Raw genomic sequence first — 20710 nt, forward strand, 5'->3', positions numbered from 1 at the left:
TTAAATAAAGGGCCGGTGTAATGTCAGTACTGGGTATAATAAAGGGCCGGTGTAATGTCAGTACTGGGTATAATAAAGGGCTGATGTAATGTCAGTACTGGGTATAATAAAGGGCTGGTGTAATGTCAGTACTGGGTATAATAAAGGGCTGGTGTGATGTCAGTACTGGGTATAATAAAGGGCCAGTGTAATGTCAGTACTGGGTATAATAAAGGGCCGGTGTAATGTCAGTACTGGGTATAATAAAGGGCCAGTGTAATGTCAGTCCTGGGTATAATAAAGGGCCGGTGTAATGTCAGTACTGGGTATAATAAAGGGCCAGTGTAATGTCAGTACTGGGTATAATAAAGGGCTGGTGTAATGTCAGTCCTGGGTATAATAAAGGGCTGGTGTAATGTCAGTACTGGGTATAATAAAGGGCCGGTGTAATGTCAGTACTGGGTATAATAAAGGGCTGGTGTAATGTCAGTACTGGGTATAATAAAGGGCCGGTGTAATGTCAGTACTGGGTATAATAAAGGGCTGGTGTAATGTCAGTACTGGGTATAATAAAGGGCTGGTGTAATGTCAGTACTGGGTATAATAAAGGACCGATGTGATGTCAGTACTGGATATAATAAAGGGCCGGTGTAATGTCAGTACTGGGTATAATAAAGGGCTGGTGTAATGTCAGTCCTGGGTATAATAAAGGACTGGTGTAATGTCAGTACTAGGTATAATAAAGGGCTGGTGTAATGTCAGTCCTCGGTATAATAAAGGGCTGGTGTAATGTCAGTACTGGGTATAATAAAGGGCTGGTGTAATGTCAGTCCTGGGTATAATAGAGGGCTGGTGTAATGTCAGTCCTGGGTATAATAAAGGGCTGATGTAATGTCAGTACTGGGTATATTAAAGGGCCAGTGTAATGTCAGTACTGGGTATAATAAAGAGCCCGTGTTGTGTCAGTACTGGGTATAATAAAGGGCCGGTGTAATGTCAGTACTGGGTATAATAAAGGGCCGGTGTAATGTCAGTACTGGGTATAATAAAGGGCCGGTGTAATGTCAGTACTGGGTATAATAAAGGGCTGGTGTAATGTCAGTACTGGGTATAATAAAGGGCCAGTATAATGTCAGTACTGGGTATAATAAAGGACCGGTGTAATGTCAGTACTGGGTATAATAAAGGGCCGGTGTAATGTCAGTACTCGGTATAATAAAGGGCCAGTGTAATGTCAGTACTGGGTATAATAAAGGGCTGATGTAATGTCAGTACTCGGTATAATAAAGGGCTCATGTAATGTCAGTACTGGGTATAATAAAGGACTGGTGTGATGTCAGTACTGGGTATAATAAAGGGCTGGTGTAATGTCAGTCCTGGGTATAATAAAGGGCTGGTGTAATGTCAGTACTAGGTATAATAAAGGGCTGGTGTAATGTCAGTCCTCGGTATAATAAAGGGCTGGTGTAATGTCAGTACTGGGTATAATAAAGGGCTGGTGTAATGTCAGTCCTGGGTATAATAAAGGGCTGGTGTAATGTCAGTCCTGGGTATAATAAAGGGCTGATGTAATGTCAGTACTGGGTATAATAAAGGGCCAGTGTAATGTCAGTACTGGGTATAATAAGGGCCGGTGTTGTGTCAGTACTGGGTATAATAAAGGGCTGATGTAATGTCAGTACTTGGTATAATAAAGGGCTGGTGTGATGTCAGTACTGGGTATAATAAAGGGCCGGTGTAATGTCAGTACTGGGTATAATAAAGGGCCGGTGTAATGTCAGTACTGGGTATAATAAAGAGTGGGTGTAATGTCGGTACTGGGTATAATAAAGGGCCAGTGTTGTGTCAGTACTGGGTATAATAAAGGGCTGGTGTTGTGTCAGTACTGGGTATAAGAAAGGGCTGATTAATGTCAGTACTGGGTATAATAAAGGGCTGGTGTAATTGTCAGTACGGGTATAATAAAGGGCCTGGTGTAGTGTCAGTACTGGGTATAATAAAGGGCCGGTGTAATGTCAGTACTGGTATAATAAAGCGTGGTGTAATGCCGTACTGGGTATAATAAAGGGCCAGTGTTGTAGTCAGTACTGGGTATAATAAAGGGCTGGTTGTGTCAGTACTGGGTATAATAAAGGGCTGGTGTAATGTCAGTACGTGGGTATAATAAAGGGCTGGTGTAATGTCAGTACTGGGTATAATAAAGGGCTGGGTTGTAATGTCAGTACTTGGTATAATAAAGGGCTGGTGTAATGTCAGTACTGGGTATAATAAAGGCTGGTGTAATGTCAGTACTGGGTATAATAAAGGGCTGGTGTAATGTCAGTACTTGGTATAATAAAGGGCTGGTGTTATGTCAGTACTGGGTATAATAAAGGGCTGGTGTTATGTCAGTACTGAGTATAATAAAGGGCTGGTGTTATGTCAGTACTGGGTATAATAGAGGGCTGGTGTAATGTCAGTCCTGGGTATAATAAAGGGCTGATGTAATGTCAGTACTGGGTATATTAAAGGGCCAGTGTAATGTCAGTACTGGGTATAATAAAGAGCCCGTGTTGTGTCAGTACTGGGTATAATAAAGGGCCGGTGTAATGTCAGTACTGGGTATAATAAAGGGCCGGTGTAATGTCAGTACTGGGTATAATAAAGGGCCGGTGTAATGTCAGTACTGGGTATAATAAAGGGCTGGTGTAATGTCAGTACTGGGTATAATAAAGGGCCAGTATAATGTCAGTACTGGGTATAATAAAGGACCGGTGTAATGTCAGTACTGGGTATAATAAAGGGCCGGTGTAATGTCAGTACTCGGTATAATAAAGGGCCAGTGTAATGTCAGTACTGGGTATAATAAAGGGCTGATGTAATGTCAGTACTCGGTATAATAAAGGGCTCATGTAATGTCAGTACTGGGTATAATAAAGGACTGGTGTGATGTCAGTACTGGGTATAATAAAGGGCTGGTGTAATGTCAGTCCTGGGTATAATAAAGGGCTGGTGTAATGTCAGTACTAGGTATAATAAAGGGCTGGTGTAATGTCAGTCCTCGGTATAATAAAGGGCTGGTGTAATGTCAGTACTGGGTATAATAAAGGGCTGGTGTAATGTCAGTCCTGGGTATAATAAAGGGCTGGTGTAATGTCAGTCCTGGGTATAATAAAGGGCTGATGTAATGTCAGTACTGGGTATAATAAAGGGCCAGTGTAATGTCAGTACTGGGTATAATAAAGGGCCGGTGTTGTGTCAGTACTGGGTATAATAAAGGGCTGATGTAATGTCAGTACTTGGTATAATAAAGGGCTGGTGTGATGTCAGTACTGGGTATAATAAAGGGCCGGTGTAATGTCAGTACTGGGTATAATAAAGGGCCGGTGTAATGTCAGTACTGGGTATAATAAAGAGTGGGTGTAATGTCGGTACTGGGTATAATAAAGGGCCAGTGTTGTGTCAGTACTGGGTATAATAAAGGGCTGGTGTTGTGTCAGTACTGGGTATAATAAAGGGCTGGTGTAATGTCAGTACTGGGTATAATAAAGGGCTGGTGTAATGTCAGTACTGGGTATAATAAAGGGCTGGTGTAATGTCAGTACTTGGTATAATAAAGGGCTGGTGTTATGTCAGTACTGGGTATAATAAAGGGCTGGTGTTATGTCAGTACTGAGTATAATAAAGGGCTGGTGTTATGTCAGTACTGGGTATAATAAAGGGCTGGTGTTATGTCAGTACTGGGTATAATAAAGGGCTGGTGTAATGTCAGTACTGGGTATAATAAAGGGCTGGTGTAATGTCAGTACTGGGTATAATAAAGGGCCGGTGTAATGTCAGTACTGGGTATAATAAAGGGCCGGTGTAATGTCAGTACTGGGTATAATAAAGGGCTGGTGTAATGTCAGTACTGGGTATAATAAAGGGCTGGTGTTATGTCAGTCCTCGGTATAATAAAGGGCTCATTTAATGTCACTACTGGGTATAATAAAGGACCGGTGTTATGTCAGTCCTCGGTATAATAAAGGTCTCATGTAATGTCAGTACTGGGTATAATAAAGGGCTCATGTAATGTCAGTACTGGGTATAATAAAGGACCGGTGTGATGTCAGTACTGGGTATAATAAAGGGCTGATGTAATGTCAGTACTGGGTATAATAAAGGGCCGGTGTAATCTCAGTACTGGGTATAATAAAGGGCTCATGTTATGTCAGTACTGGGTATAATAAAGGGCCGGTGTAATCTCAGTACTGGGTATAATAAAGGGCTCATGTAATGTCAGTACTGGGTATAATAAAGGGCCGGTGTAATGTCAGTACTGGGTATAATAAAGGGCTGGTGTAATGTCAGTACTGGGTATAATAAAGGGCCGGTGTAATCTCAGTACTGGGTATAATAAAGGGCCGGTGTAATGTCAGTACTGGATATAATAAAGGGCCGGTGTAATGTCAGTACTGGGTATAATAAAGGCCCGGTGTAATGTCAGTACTGGGTATAATAAAGGGCTGATGTAATGTCAGTACTGGGTATAATAAAGGGCCAGTGTAATATGTCAGTACTAGGTATAATAAAGGGCCGGTGTAATGTCAGTACTGGGTATAATAAAGGGCTGGTGTAATGTCAGTACTGGGTATAATAAAGGGCTGATGTAATGTCAGAACTGGGTATAATAAAGGACCGGTGTAATGTCAGTAGTGGGTATAATAAAGAACCGGTGTAATGTCAGTACTGGGTATAATAAAGGGCCGGGGTAATGTCAGTACTAGGTATAATAAAGGGCCGGTGTAATGTCAGTACTGGGTATAATAAAGGGCTGGTGTAATGTCAGTCCTGGGTATAATAAAGGGCCGGTGTAATGTCAGTACTGGGTATAATAACGGGCTGGTGTAATGTATGTACTGGGTATAATAAAGGGCTGGTGTAATGTCAGTACTGGGTATAATAAAGGGCCGGTGTAATGTCAGTACTGGGTATAATAAAGGGCCGGTGTAATGTTAGTACTGGGTATAATAAAGGGCTGGTGTAATGTCAGTACTGGGTATAATAAAGGGCCCATGTAATGTCAGTACTGGGTATAATAAAGGGCCAGTGTTATATTGGTGATATGGTTAGTTTTATGGTATGTTAGAATGCTTCTGTTAACAATGTCCTCACTTTTTATGATGATATACCTTATCAGCGTTTCACTCAGTATGTGATTTCATTTTCAGATTGAAAAAATGTATAGCTGTTGGGATGTCTCGAGATGGTATGTAAAGAATTTCATGTATGTCAAAAATGTTACGATAGTCACTGTAACACAAGTTTATGGGCATCCTCATGTTGATATCCTGATCTTAAAATGTTCTCTTACTTTAAGTAACGCTGTTTCTTCTACTTTCATAAAGAAATTTTGAAGAGTTACCTGACTAAAACATTTTACACTTTCTATTGATCTATCTGAGACCTCAATGACCTTGGGGATGGAAAGTAAAATCATGTCAGTTTTCAGCTTGTTCACCAGTCTACAATATGAAATTCTAAGTTAACATTGTTGTTTCTTCACAGCTGTGCGTTTCGGCAGGGTCCCGAAAAAAGAAAAGGCACGAATCATCGAACAGATGCAGAAAATGAATTCACAGACTCCTAGCCATCAGCTGAGTGGCGTCCTACAGAATCCACTCGACTTGGTTCAGCACGTCATTGCTGCGCACCGACAAACATGTGCCTTCACGCTGGACCGTGTAAAGAGCATGCGCCAAGCAGCCGTGCAGACGGGCGAGTTTGTCAACTGTCCTGCTCAAATGGTCAGTGTCACTATTGTTTTGCCTCTCTCTTCCTATTGGTTGTGAATTTAAAAAAGTATTTTCTGTTTCTAACGGTTTTTAAATCACTTTAAAAGACTGCTTTTTGATAACCAAGAGGCCCAGAGACCCAATATTAGGTTTGTAGCATGTTATGATGAAGGGCTACCAAGTTTGTTCAAATGGATGACCTTGACCTTAATTCAAAGTCACCGGGGTCAAATATGTTCCAATCTGTAAACAACTTTTTCTTGATAACCAAATTAAAAGGCCCAGAGATTTGATATTGCGTTTGTAGCATTCTTGGGTAAAGGGCTATAATGATTGTTCAAATGAATGACCTTAACCTTAATTCAAGGTCCCCAGGGGTCAAATATGCTTACATATATCTCAGGTGACCGTTAAGGCCCATGGGCCTCTTGTTCTGTGTCTAATGGTAGTGAGTTTACTCAAACAGTATATTTGTCTGTTTCTAACAGTAGTGTTAGACTCAAACAGTACCTTTTTCTGCTTCTGATGTTTAATTTTTTTTTTTTTTTTTTGCCAGGCTTGCCCACTCAATGCCAACCTTGCTACAGATCCAAATGACAACTGCTGGGAAGATTTCTCCGAATTTTTTTCGCCAGCTATCAAGTCAGTTGTCGACTTTGCCAAAGCCATTCCAGGGTTTGCCCTATTGAATGCTGATGATCAAGTTACATTACTAAAGGTAGGTCTCTCTAGCTAACATACTTATTGAATGGAGTTGAATTGATCTGCCTGAGTATCTTGTTTTCAAATACCGATTGCTCGCTAAGTGTGTAATATACAAGTATCAAGTATATTTCAGTTCCTTGGTGTCCTTGTCCTTGACAGGGGCCGTGGTGGCCGAGTGGTTAAGGTGTCCTGACACTTTATCACTAGCCCTCCACCTCTGGGTTGCGAGTTCGAAACCTATGTGGGGCAGTTGCCAGGTACTGACCGTAGGCCGGTGGTTTTTCTCCGGGTACTCCAGCTTTCCTCCACCTCCAAACCTGGCACGTCCTTAAATGACCCTGGCTGTTAATAAGACGTTAAGCAAAATAAACCAAACCAAACCTTGACATTCTTGTATAAGTGGTGGGTGTGGGCCCCATGGGGACATGTGTGGACACCATGGGGACAGGTTTGGGCCCCATGGGAACAGGTGTGGACCACATGGGGACAGATTTATGGGGCACAGAAGGGGAACCAGGAAATCTTAAACTATGATACTGAGTCTATCAGAGGTAGAGTTTTTAAATTGACATGTTTGTAACTGATTTTTGTACAGTTATGTAATTGACATAAATTATTTTGTAATTGACATGGATTATTTTGTAATTGACATGGATTATTTTGTAATTGACATGGATTATTTTGTAATTGACATGGATTATTTTGTCGTAGGCATCAACATTTGAGGTACTCCTCGTACGACTTGCAGCTTTATTTGATCCGGATACAAACACCATGTTGTTCACATGTGGGAAACTGTTCAAGCGACAGCCATCTGCCGTAAGTAAACAGGGCGAGGTTACTGAGAGTGTGGCAAATATCTACCGTAAGTAAACAGGGCGAGGTTACTGAGAGTGTGACAAATATCTACCGTAAGTAAACAGGGCGAGGTTACTGAGAGTGTGACAAATATCTACCGTAAGTAAACAGGGCGAGGTTACTGAGAGTGTGACAAATATCTACCGTAAGTAAACAAGGTGAAGTTTCGGTTTGTGTAAGAGACATTTAGCTGATGTAAACAGGATGATGTTTATGTGTGACAGCCATCTATCGTATGTAAACAAAGTGAGGTTTTATAATTACCGAGTGTGGGAGACATTTTCTTCATAAGTAAACAAGGTGGGAGGTTACCGAGTGTGTGATCAACATCTATCGTAAGTAAACAAAGGGAGGTTTTATAATTACCGAGTGTGGGAGACATTTTCTTCATAAGTAAACAAGGTGGGAGGTTACCGAGTGTGTGATCAACATCTATCGTAAGTAAACAAAGGGAGGTTTTATAATTACCGAGTGTGGGAGACATTTTCTTCATAAGTAAACAAGGTGGGAGGTTACCGAGTGTGTGATCAACATCTATCGTAAGTAAACAGGATGATGTTTATGTGTGAAGGCCATCTATCGTAAGTAAACAAAGTGAGGTTTTATAATTACAGAGTGTGGGAGACATTTTCTTCATAAGTAAACAAGGTGGGAGGTTACCGAGTGTGTGATCAACATCTATCGTAAGTAAACAAAGGGAGGTTTTATAATTACCGAGTGTGGGAGACATCTTCTTCATAAGTAAACAAGGTGGGAGGTTACCGAGTGTGTGATCAACATCTATCGTAAGTAAACAGGATGATGTTTATGTGTGAAGGCCATCTATCGTAAGTAAACAAAGTGAGGTTTTATAATTACCGAGTGTGGGAGACATTTTCTTCATAAGTAAACAAGGTGGGAGGTTACCGAGTGTGTGATCAACATCTATCGTAAGTAAACAAAGGGAGGTTTTATAATTACCGAGTGTGGGAGACATTTTCTTCATAAGTAAACAAGGTGGGAGGTTACCGAGTGTGTGATCAACATCTATCGTAAGTAAACAGTATGATGTTTATGTGTGACGGCCATCTATCGTAAGGATGATGTTTATGTGTGACGGCCATCTATAGTAAGTAAACAGTATGATGTTTATTTGTGATCAACATCTATCGTAAGTAAATAGGATGATGTTTATGTGTGACAGCCATCTATCGTAAGGATGATGTTTATGTGTGACGGCCTTCTATCGTAAGGATGATGTTTATGTGTGACGGCCTTCTATCGTAAGGATGATGTTTATGTGTGACGGCCTTCTATCGTAAGGATGATGTTTATGTGTGACGGCCTTCTATCGTAAGGATGATGTTTATGTGTGACGGCCATCTATAGTAAGTAAACAGGATGATGTTTATGTGTGACGGCCATCTATCGTAAGTAAACAGGATGATGTTTATGTGTGACGGCCATCTATCATAAGTAAACAAAGTGAGGTTTTATAATTACTGAGTGTGTGATATCTACAGAGAACAGGGAGGGGTTTGCTGAGAATATGTGACATCCACCTTAAATAAACAGAGGTTACTAAGTGTGAAACACATCTATAGTAGACAGTACGGGGTTTACTGAGTAGTGTGGGACATACACAGTATACAGGACAATGTTTTCCCTAGTCGTTTCTTTCGTATATAATTGTTATATTCACCGTTACAGGTGAATACTAGTGCTGGTTTTCTATTAGACTCCATGTTTGATTTTGCTGAACGTTTCAACAAGCTGAATTTGACAGATGATGAGATAGCTCTGTTCTCCGCTGTGGTGCTCTTATCTCCAGGTAATTTACACGCAACTTGAATATCGCAGATACTTTAAACATGGTTATTTCACAGGAATTCAATATTGTGATTTCAATAGGTAAACTAATTACGTGCAATTACTTCTACAATTTATTTTTAACTTGTTCCAAAAATTCCACAGATATTACAAAAAATATGGTGTGATAATTCCCTCTTTCCTAAATGTCATCATTTTTCGTAAGTCCATAGACCACTTTAACTGAAAAACGTGTTGGTATATACAGTATAAGTATCAGTCTGTCATACATTGTTATTACTATTATGTTTATTACTGCTCTCTGTGATGTAAGTAAGTTATCTTTAGTCCGGAAGTGAACACATTTTGCAATTTCAAATAATTGTTAAATTTTTCCATGTTAAGAGCTTCAGATATTTTTCCTGTGACCTAATTCACATCTGTATGTATTTCAGATCGTCCGGGCCTGCGGAACCTGGAGCAGATCGAGAAAGTACAGACCAAGTTGACCGAAAGCCTACAAACCATCATCAACACTAACCATATGCATGATAATACATTGTTTGCCAAACTACTGATGAAGACGACAGATCTGCGTACACTTAATACTCTTCACTCGGAGAAGTCACTGGGTGAGTAGATCTATAAATACTCGATCTTCACTTAGAGAAGTCACTGGTGAGTAGATCTATAAATACTCTTCACTCAGAGAAGTCACTGGGTGAGTAGATCTATAAATACTCGATCTTCACTCAGAGAAGTCACTGGGTGAGTAGATCTATAAATACTCGATCTTCACTCGGAGAAGTCACTGGTGAGTAGATCTATAAATACTCTTCACTTGGAGAAGTCACTGGGTGGGTAGATCTATAAATACTCTTCACTCGGAGAAGTCACTGGGTGGGTAGATCTATAAATACTCTTCACTCGGAGAAGTCACTGGGTGGGTAGATCTATAAATACTCTTCACTCGGAGAAGTCACTGGGTGGGTAGATCTATAAATACTCTTCACTCGGAGAAGTCACTGGGTGGATAGATCTATAAATACTCTTCACTCGGAGAAGTCACTGGGTGGGTAGATCTATAAATACTCTTCACTCGGAGAAGTCACTGGGTGGGTAGATCTATAAATACTCTTCACTCAGAGAAGTCACTAGTGAGTAGATCTATAAATACTCTTCACCCAGAGAAGTTACTGGGTGAGTAGATCTATAAATTCTCTTCACTCGGAGAAGTCACTGGGTGGGTAGATCTTTAAATACTCTTCATTCGGAGAAGTCACTGAGTGGGTAGATCTATAAATACTCTTCATTCGGAGAAGTCACTGGGTGGGTAGATCTATAAATACTCTTCATTCGGAGAGGTCATTGGGTGGGTGGGTAGATCTATAAATACTCTTCATTCGGAGATGTCACTCGATGAGTAGATCTATAAATACTCTTCATTTGGAGACATCACTCAATGGGTAGATCTATAAATAAAGTCACTGGTTGGGTATAACTGTTTGGGTAATTTTGTAATCTTAACCTCTGAGGATAACACTAATGATATTCAATATTGTAATTAATCTTGCTTTTTATTCAGGTCAAGCTTGCCATGGTGTTGATGGTTCAGAAAGTGACAATATGGATTTAAAGGCCAATCTACAAGAGGCTATTGACTCCAGGTAAGGTAATAGGGGAAAGCAGAATGTCTGTTATATTTAATATACTACAGATTTGGGCAAGATGTGAAAATGTTATATACTACAGATTTGGGTGAGATGTGAAAATGTTATATACCACAGATTTGGGCGAGATGTGAAAATGTTATATACCACAGATTTGGGCGAGATGTGAAAATGTTATATACTACAGATTTGGGCGGGATGTTTAAATTTTATATACTAAAGATTTGGGCGAGATGTGAAAATGTTATACAGTATGTATACTACAGATTTGGGCAAGATGTGAAAATGTTATATACCACAGATTTGGGCGTGATGTGAAAATGTTAAGTTATATACTACAGATTTGGGCAAGATGTGAAAATGTTATATACTACAGATTTGGGCAAGATGTGAAAAAGTTATATATGACAGATTTGGGCAAGATGTGAAAAAGTTATATATGACAGATTTGGGCAAGATGTGAAAATGTTATATACTACAGATTTGGGCAAGATCTGAAAAAGTTATATATGACAGATTTGGGCAAGATGTGAAAATGTTATATGTACCACAGATTTGGGCGAGATGTGAAAATGTTATATACTACAGATTTGGGCGAGATGTGAAAATGTTATATACTACAGATTTGGGCGAGATGTGAAAATGTTATATATACTACAGATTTGGGCGAGATGTGAAAATGTTATATACCACAGATTTGGGCGTGATGTGAAAATGTTATATACTACAGATTTGGGCGAGATGTGAAAATATTATATACTACAGATTTGGGCAAGATGTGAAAAAGTTATATATGACATATTTGGGCAAGATGTGAAAAGTTATATATGACAGATTTGGGCAAGATGTGAAAATGTTATATACTACAGATTTGGGCGAGATGTGAAAATGTTATATACTACAGATTTGGGCGAGATGTGAAAATGTTATATAGTACAGATTTGGGCAAGATGTGAAAATGTTATATACTACAGATTTGGGCGAGATGTGAAAATGTTATATAGTACAGATTTGGGCCAGATGTGAAAATGTTATATACTACAGATTTGGGCGAGATGTGAAAATGTTATATACTACAGATTTGGGCGAGATGTGAAAATGTTATATAGTACAGATTTGGGCCAGATGTGAAAATGTTATATACTACAGATTTGGGCGAGATGTGAAAATGTTATATACTACAGATTTGGGCGAGATGTGAAAATGTTAGGTCCTTATTTGGCTTTACAGCCAAGAGTATAATGAGGTAGAAATTCTGTAAATATTGCTGAGATCAACAATCATGAGAATTACTCCACGATCACACTCATCAGGAGGGAAACCAGTTTTTTTTTATGGTGTTGTAAAATGGTTAATTGTCGAAAGATGCAAGGGTTCATTTTGTGATGGCATTTACCGTCTAGCCGCTTTAAATTTCCTTGATGTCAAAATTTACAGTTAAATGTGACGTTACTATACACACACTTGGAAATACTTCACTGACAGTACGAGATTACATCTTACTTATAAATGTTTCCAAAATATGTGTTTCATGATCTAGATTTTCACCATGTTAGAGTAAAAACAAAGCATAGGGATACCTCACTGAAAATTATGAAATCTTTTATCTTTTAAACAAAGACAGTCCCAGAGGAAAGAAGCCAAATATATCTTATCTTTGTTGTCTATTTATAGATCTGAGGGATCCTCCCCGTCGGATCCTTCGTTGAGTGCCATCGGTTATGACCCCACGGTGGAGGTCAGTGGGGCCCCAGTCGTACCACTGCGAGGTCCAGTTGATGTTCAGACGCACCAGCAACAGGTTGTGCTTAAAACTCCCTACGGAACATTCTACCGTGAGGAGAGTTTCTACGGCCTCGTCCCCGACGTTCCGCGACGCCGCTGTCACACCCTTGACCGAGAGACTGTGTCTCGGCCGCGATTACACACCATTGAAGAGGGTAGTAGGCGTAGGAATACTTTAGACAGGGACTACATCAATAAAATGGTGAACAAACTGAGTGATAAGTTAGAGAAGCGGGCTGCCATACACGGTGATAGCATGCCACCGTCCATCTGTAATAGTGCTGCCAGTAGTCCCATTCCCGAGGAGTATCAACACTATCTAAATCGTAACCATGAGTTCATACCCATTTCTACGCCGGCTGATTCAAGTGCTTGTAGCTCTCGGGCCAGTCCATCGATGAATCGTGACATGCTGATGTCGCGGGATACGATTATGAACCGTGACACATTACTTCCTTACGGTTCCTCGCCAAGTTCTCCGAACCCTCGTTCCCGATCGGGTTCAATGGGTGCGGATGATTTTGGTAGTCGTCGACGCTGCTACAGTTTCCACATGAACAGCGAGGGTAGAGCTTCGCGTGGCAGTACACAACAGCAACAGATGGCCATCAATTACCAGCCGGAGCACGAGAGGCTCACTTCCGAGGACTTCAACAGCGCAATAATGCCGGACATGAGAAGAGGAAGTGTCGGAGCTTCCTACAATCTCCATGCACGCAAGAAGTCTCTCTTGGTTGACCGCCACCCTGCATACTTGTCACGACTTTCTGACTCAATAAAAAGGAAGACTGAACAGCATCACTTGATGGCCGATCTGACATCAACCGCACAGGTAAGGGAGACCACTCCATCAACTGTTGAGTGTTACAGTAATTGATTAAGAACAAAGTAGGGGTGTAATATAGGAAATCAAGATGATATATGTTTTACAATCGAATTTGCTAGGAATTTTCTTCAGAAACAAGTAATCGAACTTATTTGGACTACATGTCTTATAATAAATGAGAGACACAAGCCCTCTGGGCCTTTTCTTGACCACATGATTATACCCATATGTATTTTTGTCTTTTTTGTTACATTAGGCTATCCACATGGGTGATGACAACAGTGCGTTTGACAGTGTGTCGTCCATCCGAATCCCCGTCCCATGTCGCCCACAACAGTGGCCCAACCCTACGCCCACGCCGTCCCATCCAAAGGAACCGGAGGAACCTAAGGATGACATGGAGGAGCCCATGTCCCCGATGTCTACAGATCAGGCGGATGATGACAACCCACCTGTGGAGGTATATCATATATATACAGGACTCAAAGTGGCGCCTATTTTAGTGGCCATGGTGCCTTAAATTCACCATTGGCGACCAGTTATTGACCTATAAGGCGCCTGCATGGCCACTAAAAAATTGTGCAAATTAACTAATTAACCAACTTTTCTAATTGGTGCCTAAATTTTATGACTTGGTAGCCGAATAGGCCACATAGTAAAAATATCCACTTTGAGCCCTGTATATATCATATATTTATTGATCGTATCCCCAACAAGAACATTTTTTTTTAGCTCACCTTCTTGAAGGAAAGAGAGCTTATGTCATGGAACGGCACAGTGTCTGTTAACCATTTATTGTCTGGCCAAATTATACCTGTCTGTTTCTCACATTTCTACAAAAAACAGATGATGTGTTGTTAGTGATCAGCATTTACAAATTTAAATTCAGGTTTAAAGCAAATTAATAATGGATTCATGCTAGTTGTAAGTCAAGGTTTTTCATGAATGAGTCACATTGATTGATATTGACTCAACTGATTGGTCAGACAGATAATAGTGAACTGAACTAAAAGGAGAAAGTAACAAGACAAAAAACCAAGAAGCCAATCTTTAGTTATTTTGAAAATTATTTATTTCAAAAAAAGAAAAATCAGGTGAAGTTTGAGTTTAAAAGTTTTTGGGTGAAGGTCAAGGTCACTGTTACTATTTTTAGAGGGAGGCAGTAGGGGACATTTATTGCTTAGCAATACCCAGTACGCTTGCTGATAATGTAGGACTTAAATATTAATGTAAGAGTTAGCAATGTTTAACTCATATTTTGGTCATCCTTCAGGTGTTCCACAAGAAGTTTGACAAGCTGCGTAAACACATGATCCAGGCTACCGAGGGGGAAACTGAGTATAAGCATCTGGTTACGGAGGGAGTTGAACAGAAGATTGCCACACCTACTATTGTCATAGAGGACCCGCCTAAACTGGACCATTCAAAGTCCCCCAAACTTCAGAAGCCAAAACTCTCTGCGGGTGAAGCTCATCCGCAGCTTTTGGCCCATTTGCAATCGCCGAATAGAGCGGGGATGGTCAATGTTCCGCTACAACTGGGGTCACAGGGCCTTCCTCCTCTATCTTCCGGTGTGTATCTCAACAATAACGGATTGGCAGCAGCGCTCTCGCACCCACCAGATGCGGAGATGGCAAGTCGAGGAAACCAAAAGGAACAGTTACATGCAACAACCATGTTCCACCTGAAAGACAAACTGATGAGGAAATATGACAGTATGGAAAATCTCCACAAGATTGGTCAAAATCCAGGACAGGCCTCGGACAATGACAGCAATGTAGAAACTAGCCGCAATCCATCCACTACAGAATCTCCTCTGACTAAGTCAGTACCCGGCTTCCAGGGGCACATGCCGGTCAATTCCCAGGGGCAGGTCCCCAACACGGGAATGTTCGGCCCAGGAATGTATCCTAATGCCATGCACCCTGCCTTTATCGGGGCAGCCTACTCTTCAATGCACACTATGAATATGATGCCTGGTTATAACCAGCACTTGGCAGGCATGCAGCAAATAGCTCAATTTTACGGGCAGGGCCCACAAGTTAGGTAGGTTACTATTCAGCAACAGGAAGTTGTTGTTGTCACTGTATATTTAGTCGCTTTATTGAAGGGCGTGACTGGCTATTGAAAACAGACAATTCAAAATTACGACCATGGGCTTTGAGACTCTGGGCCTCTCGTTATATTTCATTAGAATTACTCACAATTTTTGATGGATCAAAAAGACAAATGCTTGATTTTTCCAAAGAGGTTTTAATTAACATACAATTATTGAAGACTAGTGTAAATAAAATAATGCTTCAGATTAACACAATGACTGTTAATGACACAGTATTTCTGTCCAGATTTAGTGATGCATTGTCTTTCTGTCCAGATTTAGTGATACTTAGTATTTCTGTCCAGATTTAAGTGGTATTTGGTCTTTCTGTCCAGGTTTAGTGATACTTGGTATTTCTGTCCAGATTTAGTAACACTTGGTATTTCTGTCCAGATTTAGTGATGCATTGTCTTTCTGTCCAGATTTAGTGAGTCACTTGGTCTTTCTGTCCAGGTTTAGTGATACTTGGTATTTCTGTCCAGATTTAAGTGGTATTTGGTCTTTCTGTCCAGGTTTAGTGATACATTGTACTTGGTATTTCTGTCCAGATTTAGTAACACTTGGTATTTCTGTCCAGATTTAGTGATGCATTGTCTTTCTGTCCAGATTTAGTGAGTCACTTGGTCTTTCTGTCCAGGTTTAGTGATACTTGGTATTTCTGTCCAGATTTAAGTGGTATTTGGTCTTTCTGTCCAGGTTTAGTGATACTTGGTATTTCTGTCCAGATTTAACGATTCATTGTCTTTCTGTCCAGATTTAGTGATACTTGGTCTTTCTGTCCAGATTTAAGTGGTATTTGGTCTTTCTGTCCAGATTTAGTGATACTTGGTATTTCTGTCCAGATTTAGTGATACTTGGTATTTCTGTCCAGATTTAGTGATACTTGGTATTTTTATCCAGATTTAGTGATACTTCAATGGTCTTTCTGTCCACAGATTAAGTGATATTTGGTCTTTGATCTGTCCAGGTTTAGTGATACTTGGTCTTTCTGTCCACAGATTAAGTGATACGTGGTATTTCTGTCCAGATATAATGATTCGTCGTCTTTTTGTTCAGATTAAGTGATACGTGGTATTTCTGTCCAGATTTAATGATTCGTTGTCTTTTTGTCCAGATTAAGTGATACATGGTATTTCTGTTTACAGATTTAGTCCAGATGGACAGCCTCTGAACCTCACACAAGGATCCCATACAACAGCATCACTTGGGGCCGCCAGGGGAGGTAACTCTCTTACCTTAGAGCAAGCCGTGGAACACAAGATTAAGGAAGAAGTCAGCTCCTAGTCACAAATCATGTGGGCATAGATCTTTTTCCATAGTGCATTTGTGTTTTTTACCTGAAGGACTGGTGTGTGTGTGTCGGAGAAGACCTAAGATCTCGTGTGGACGATTATAAACAGTGTGACTGTGATGAAACATGAGGCTGGGTATGCATTTACAAACTGTAGGAAGATCTGTGGATGTTCAGGCTGCTGTCTCTGTGTTCTTAGGGGGTTTGTGTGAACTGTACTGAGGATGTTATGATGAGTGTCTGGGTGAGAATTGTGCCAGACTATGCTAGCCCGGAGACTGTGGTGACCTTGTCAGTGCTAGCACCTTATAAGTGCTGAGACAATTGTGCTGGTGACTTTTGGATATTACTTGTTTGCAACTGTGATTGTCCCGTGTAGTAAAAAAACTAGAGACTTTAAAGACAGCTTAACTTACGGCAGTTTACTAAAGATCATAGAAAAGTATCGTGAAGAGAGCCCTTCTAGTCTCCTTTATACAGCTGTACTTCTGAAGGTCGTACAGTGGTGATGTCCATGGCGACTCAAGCTAGACTACATTGTACAGCTGAAGGTCGTACAGAAGTGTTGTCCATTATGACCTAGACTACATTGTACAGCTGAAGGTCATACAGAAGTGATGTCCATTGTGACCTAGACTACATTGTACAGCTGAAGGTCGTACAGATGTGTTGTCCATGGTGACGAGGTCTTACAGAAGTGTTGACCATGGTGACCTTGTCTACTTTGTACAGCTGAAGGTCGTACAGAAGTGTTGACCATGGTGACCTAGTCTACTTTGTACAGCTGAAGGTCGTACAGAAGTGTTGTCCATTGTGACCTTGTCTACTTTGTACAGCTGAAGGTCATACAGAAGTCCATGGTGAACTTCTAGTCTCCTTCTACAGCTGGACTGCTGAAGGTCATACTGAGGTGTTGTCGATGGTGACAAGGTCATACAGAGGTGATGTCCATGGTGACCTAGTCTACTTTGTACAGCTGAAGGTCGTACAGAAGTATTGTCCATGGTGAACTTCTTGTCCCCTTTGTACAGCTAGACTGCTGAAGGATGTTGTTGTGTGAACAGTCCTTCTAGTCATCAGCTTTTCTGCTTATATTGAAGCTTAAGTTGTCTCCAGATCTACGAAATTCAATTCTTGGTTGTCTTACTAGAAAACTGTGGACTGTCACTAGCCACTGTCAAATATTCCAGATAGCAGACAAATGGCGGTTTGTCTAAAGGTTGAGCATTAATCAATGACATGAAGCGTTAGATGGTGTAATTTATGAGTTTATGTATATATATATATATATTTGTGTGGTTAAACATTGTTATTTTGTGTGAGAATCAAAGGCAACTATCATTAATCGTAATTTATAAAGAAGGCCGGTTACATATGTGTACACATGTCCGGCCAGACATATTTGCACAAATAACTGGCTGGGTATATGTAAACATAACAGGCCACATATATATATGTGCATACGACTGCTTAGAGACATGTGTGTACACATATGACTGGCCAGACATATGTATGTAGGCTCTAGCACCAGTCACTCGTATGTACACACGATTGGCCAGATAGACTTGCTGAGTAAACATTTCAATGAATGACATTCGTTACACTAGATACCCAAAAACCTAATGTAACAGATCATTTTTAGCTCACCTGGTCCAAAGGACCAAGGTAAGCTTATGCCATATATACCGTGGCGTCTGGCATCCGTCCGTTTGTCCGTTGCTACCTTGTGAACATGATAACTTAAATATCAACCCAGTTGATGAAACTTTGTATGCAGTCAGATATTGTCAAGTTCTCGGACAAGTTTGAAAATGGAAATTATTTTATTGTAGCTCACAGAGTTATTGCCCTTTGTAATAATATTAATATTATACCTTGTGAACACGATAACTTAAGTAAATATCAACTGATTAAAAATCTAACTTCAGTTAGAGTATTTTACCATAATTACTGAAAAATCAAGGTAAGCGATGCAGGCCTTCTGGGCCTCTTGTTCATTGATATCAAGTTCAGTTTTTTTTTGTATTTTGTAGACAGTTATATTACGAAAATTACTGTTGTACAATACATGTACTTGAATGAGGCACCTCATGTAATTGGCTGAGGTAAGCTGGCAAACCCCGATTTGATTGGCTGATGAGAATAGACAGTAAGTAGGATACTTGGAAAAGACTCTGAAATTACCTGGTGATTGACTGAGTGAGCATGCAGTCAAACTGAGTATGCCCAATTTTAAAACTTAGATAAGAAAGCTGATTTGATTGGCTGAAATGAACAGACAACACATACCATACAAGGATAGGACAGCTGATTTGATTGGCTGGGGATGAACAGACATACAAATAACTGGATAAGAAAGCTGATGTGATTGGCTGAGGTGAACAGACAGCAGATTAGATTGGCTGACATGCAGCCAGTCCTGTCAAAGAGTTTGACAGGCAGGCAATAGAGCAACAGATCGTTGACCTTCAACATTTCTTACTCAACGTTAACCAATGTTTCTTCATTTTGTTGCTTTTTTGCTCTATGTGAGTATAAGGTTTCTGATGACTCTGGGTGTGAGGGTATATCGCTGATGGCTTTGTCTATGTGAGTATAAGGTTTCTGATGACTCTGGGTGTGAGGGTATATCGCTGATGGCTTTGTGTATGCGAGTATAGCTGATGGCTCTGATTGGCTATATCTCTGATGGCTCTGATTGGCTATATCTCTGATGGCTCTGATTGGGTATATCTCTGATGGCTCTGATTGGGTATATCTCTGATGGCTCTGATTGGGTTTATCTCTGATGGCTCTGATTGGAATATCTCTGATGGCTCTGATTGGGTATATCTCTGATGGCTCTGATTGGGTATATCTCTGATGGCTCTGATTGGGTATATCTCTGATGGCTCTGATTGGGTATATTTCTGATGGCTCTGCGGGAGCGAGTATGACCGACTCTCCTTGTGATTGTGGTATGAAAGGTCAGTGTGTTGGGGCTACCAATAGTACTGTTGGGGTGTGAGCGGTGTGTGTGTGTTTTAAGTCTGCTAATAGACTGTTGGAAGCCATATCAGTAGAATGCCAACCTTTCATTGAAAACTCATAAAATTAGTGCAAAATTTGATTCATTTGAAAGTTGGAAAAAAATGTGTGTGTTTGTGTATATATATATGATATGCTATTTATTTAATCTTTTGCTTTCAAGACAGTAGGGCCACTTAGATCATACCCAAAAACAGATTGTTTTCATTTGAAAAAAGAAAAAGTAGTTCTGGGTCATTCAGAGGTTCAGGGAGAGCTCCAAAAGACAATTCTAGTATCAGCTGAAGGACTTACAGTTGTATTGGAGGGGCAGTGTAACTGTGTGTTCTTTAAACAGCTTGGTAAACCCTTGTTTTACATACACATATTACACACGATTGTGTAAGCAAATTATAACTGCCATGTTCTTTATCAAGAGATTGTTGATTTACTGGATAACAATGCCAAATTTTACTCAACGCATATTTTAGATAGTGGATACTTTGTGAAAGCCTTGAGTATAACACACAAAATGGTGTTTGAAGATTAACTGTTTTAGTTGCTTTAATGTTATATATAGCTTTGTTACTGTTAGAGTTTTACTTGCTGATACTAGTTAAACTGTTACTAGCTTTATCAGTACGGAAACCGTAAGGACTGGTAGTCTTATACTGTCAGTACAGAAACTGTAAGGACTGGTAGTCTTATACTGTCGGTACAGAAACTGTAAGGACCGGTAGTCTTATACTGTCAGTACAGAAACTGTAAGGACCGGTAGTCTTATACTGTCAGTACAGAAGTTGTAAGGACCGGTAGTCTTATACTGTCGGTACAGAAACTGTAAGGACCGGTAGTCTTATACTGTCGGTACAGAAACTGTAAGGACTGGTAGTCTTATACTGTCAGTACAGAAACTGTAAGGACTGGTAGTCTTATACTGTCAGTATACAC

General features: G+C 40.3%; 1 protein-coding gene across 2 annotated transcripts in view; it reads left to right on the forward strand.

The window, feature by feature from the left end:
* LOC117317690 overlaps positions 1–19997 on the forward strand; it is a 41561-nt gene extending 21564 nt beyond the window's left edge. For both annotated transcript variants that reach the window (XM_033872565.1, XM_033872564.1), the window contains exons 5-15: positions 5169–5206; positions 5506–5744; positions 6289–6450; positions 7149–7256; positions 8985–9105; positions 9539–9715; positions 10669–10750; positions 12428–13370; positions 13621–13824; positions 14638–15410; positions 16608–19997. In XM_033872565.1, coding sequence (XP_033728456.1) covers positions 5169–5206; positions 5506–5744; positions 6289–6450; positions 7149–7256; positions 8985–9105; positions 9539–9715; positions 10669–10750; positions 12428–13370; positions 13621–13824; positions 14638–15410; positions 16608–16746 — 2986 coding nt within the window. In that variant the 3' untranslated portion in view covers positions 16747–19997. The remainder of the gene's footprint in view (positions 1–5168; positions 5207–5505; positions 5745–6288; positions 6451–7148; positions 7257–8984; positions 9106–9538; positions 9716–10668; positions 10751–12427; positions 13371–13620; positions 13825–14637; positions 15411–16607) is intronic.
* Positions 19998–20710: the final 713 nt, after the last annotated feature.

The sequence above is a fragment of the Pecten maximus genome, chromosome 19, assembly GCF_902652985.1.
Source record: "Pecten maximus chromosome 19, xPecMax1.1, whole genome shotgun sequence".
NCBI classification, from domain to species: domain Eukaryota; kingdom Metazoa; phylum Mollusca; class Bivalvia; order Pectinida; family Pectinidae; genus Pecten; species Pecten maximus.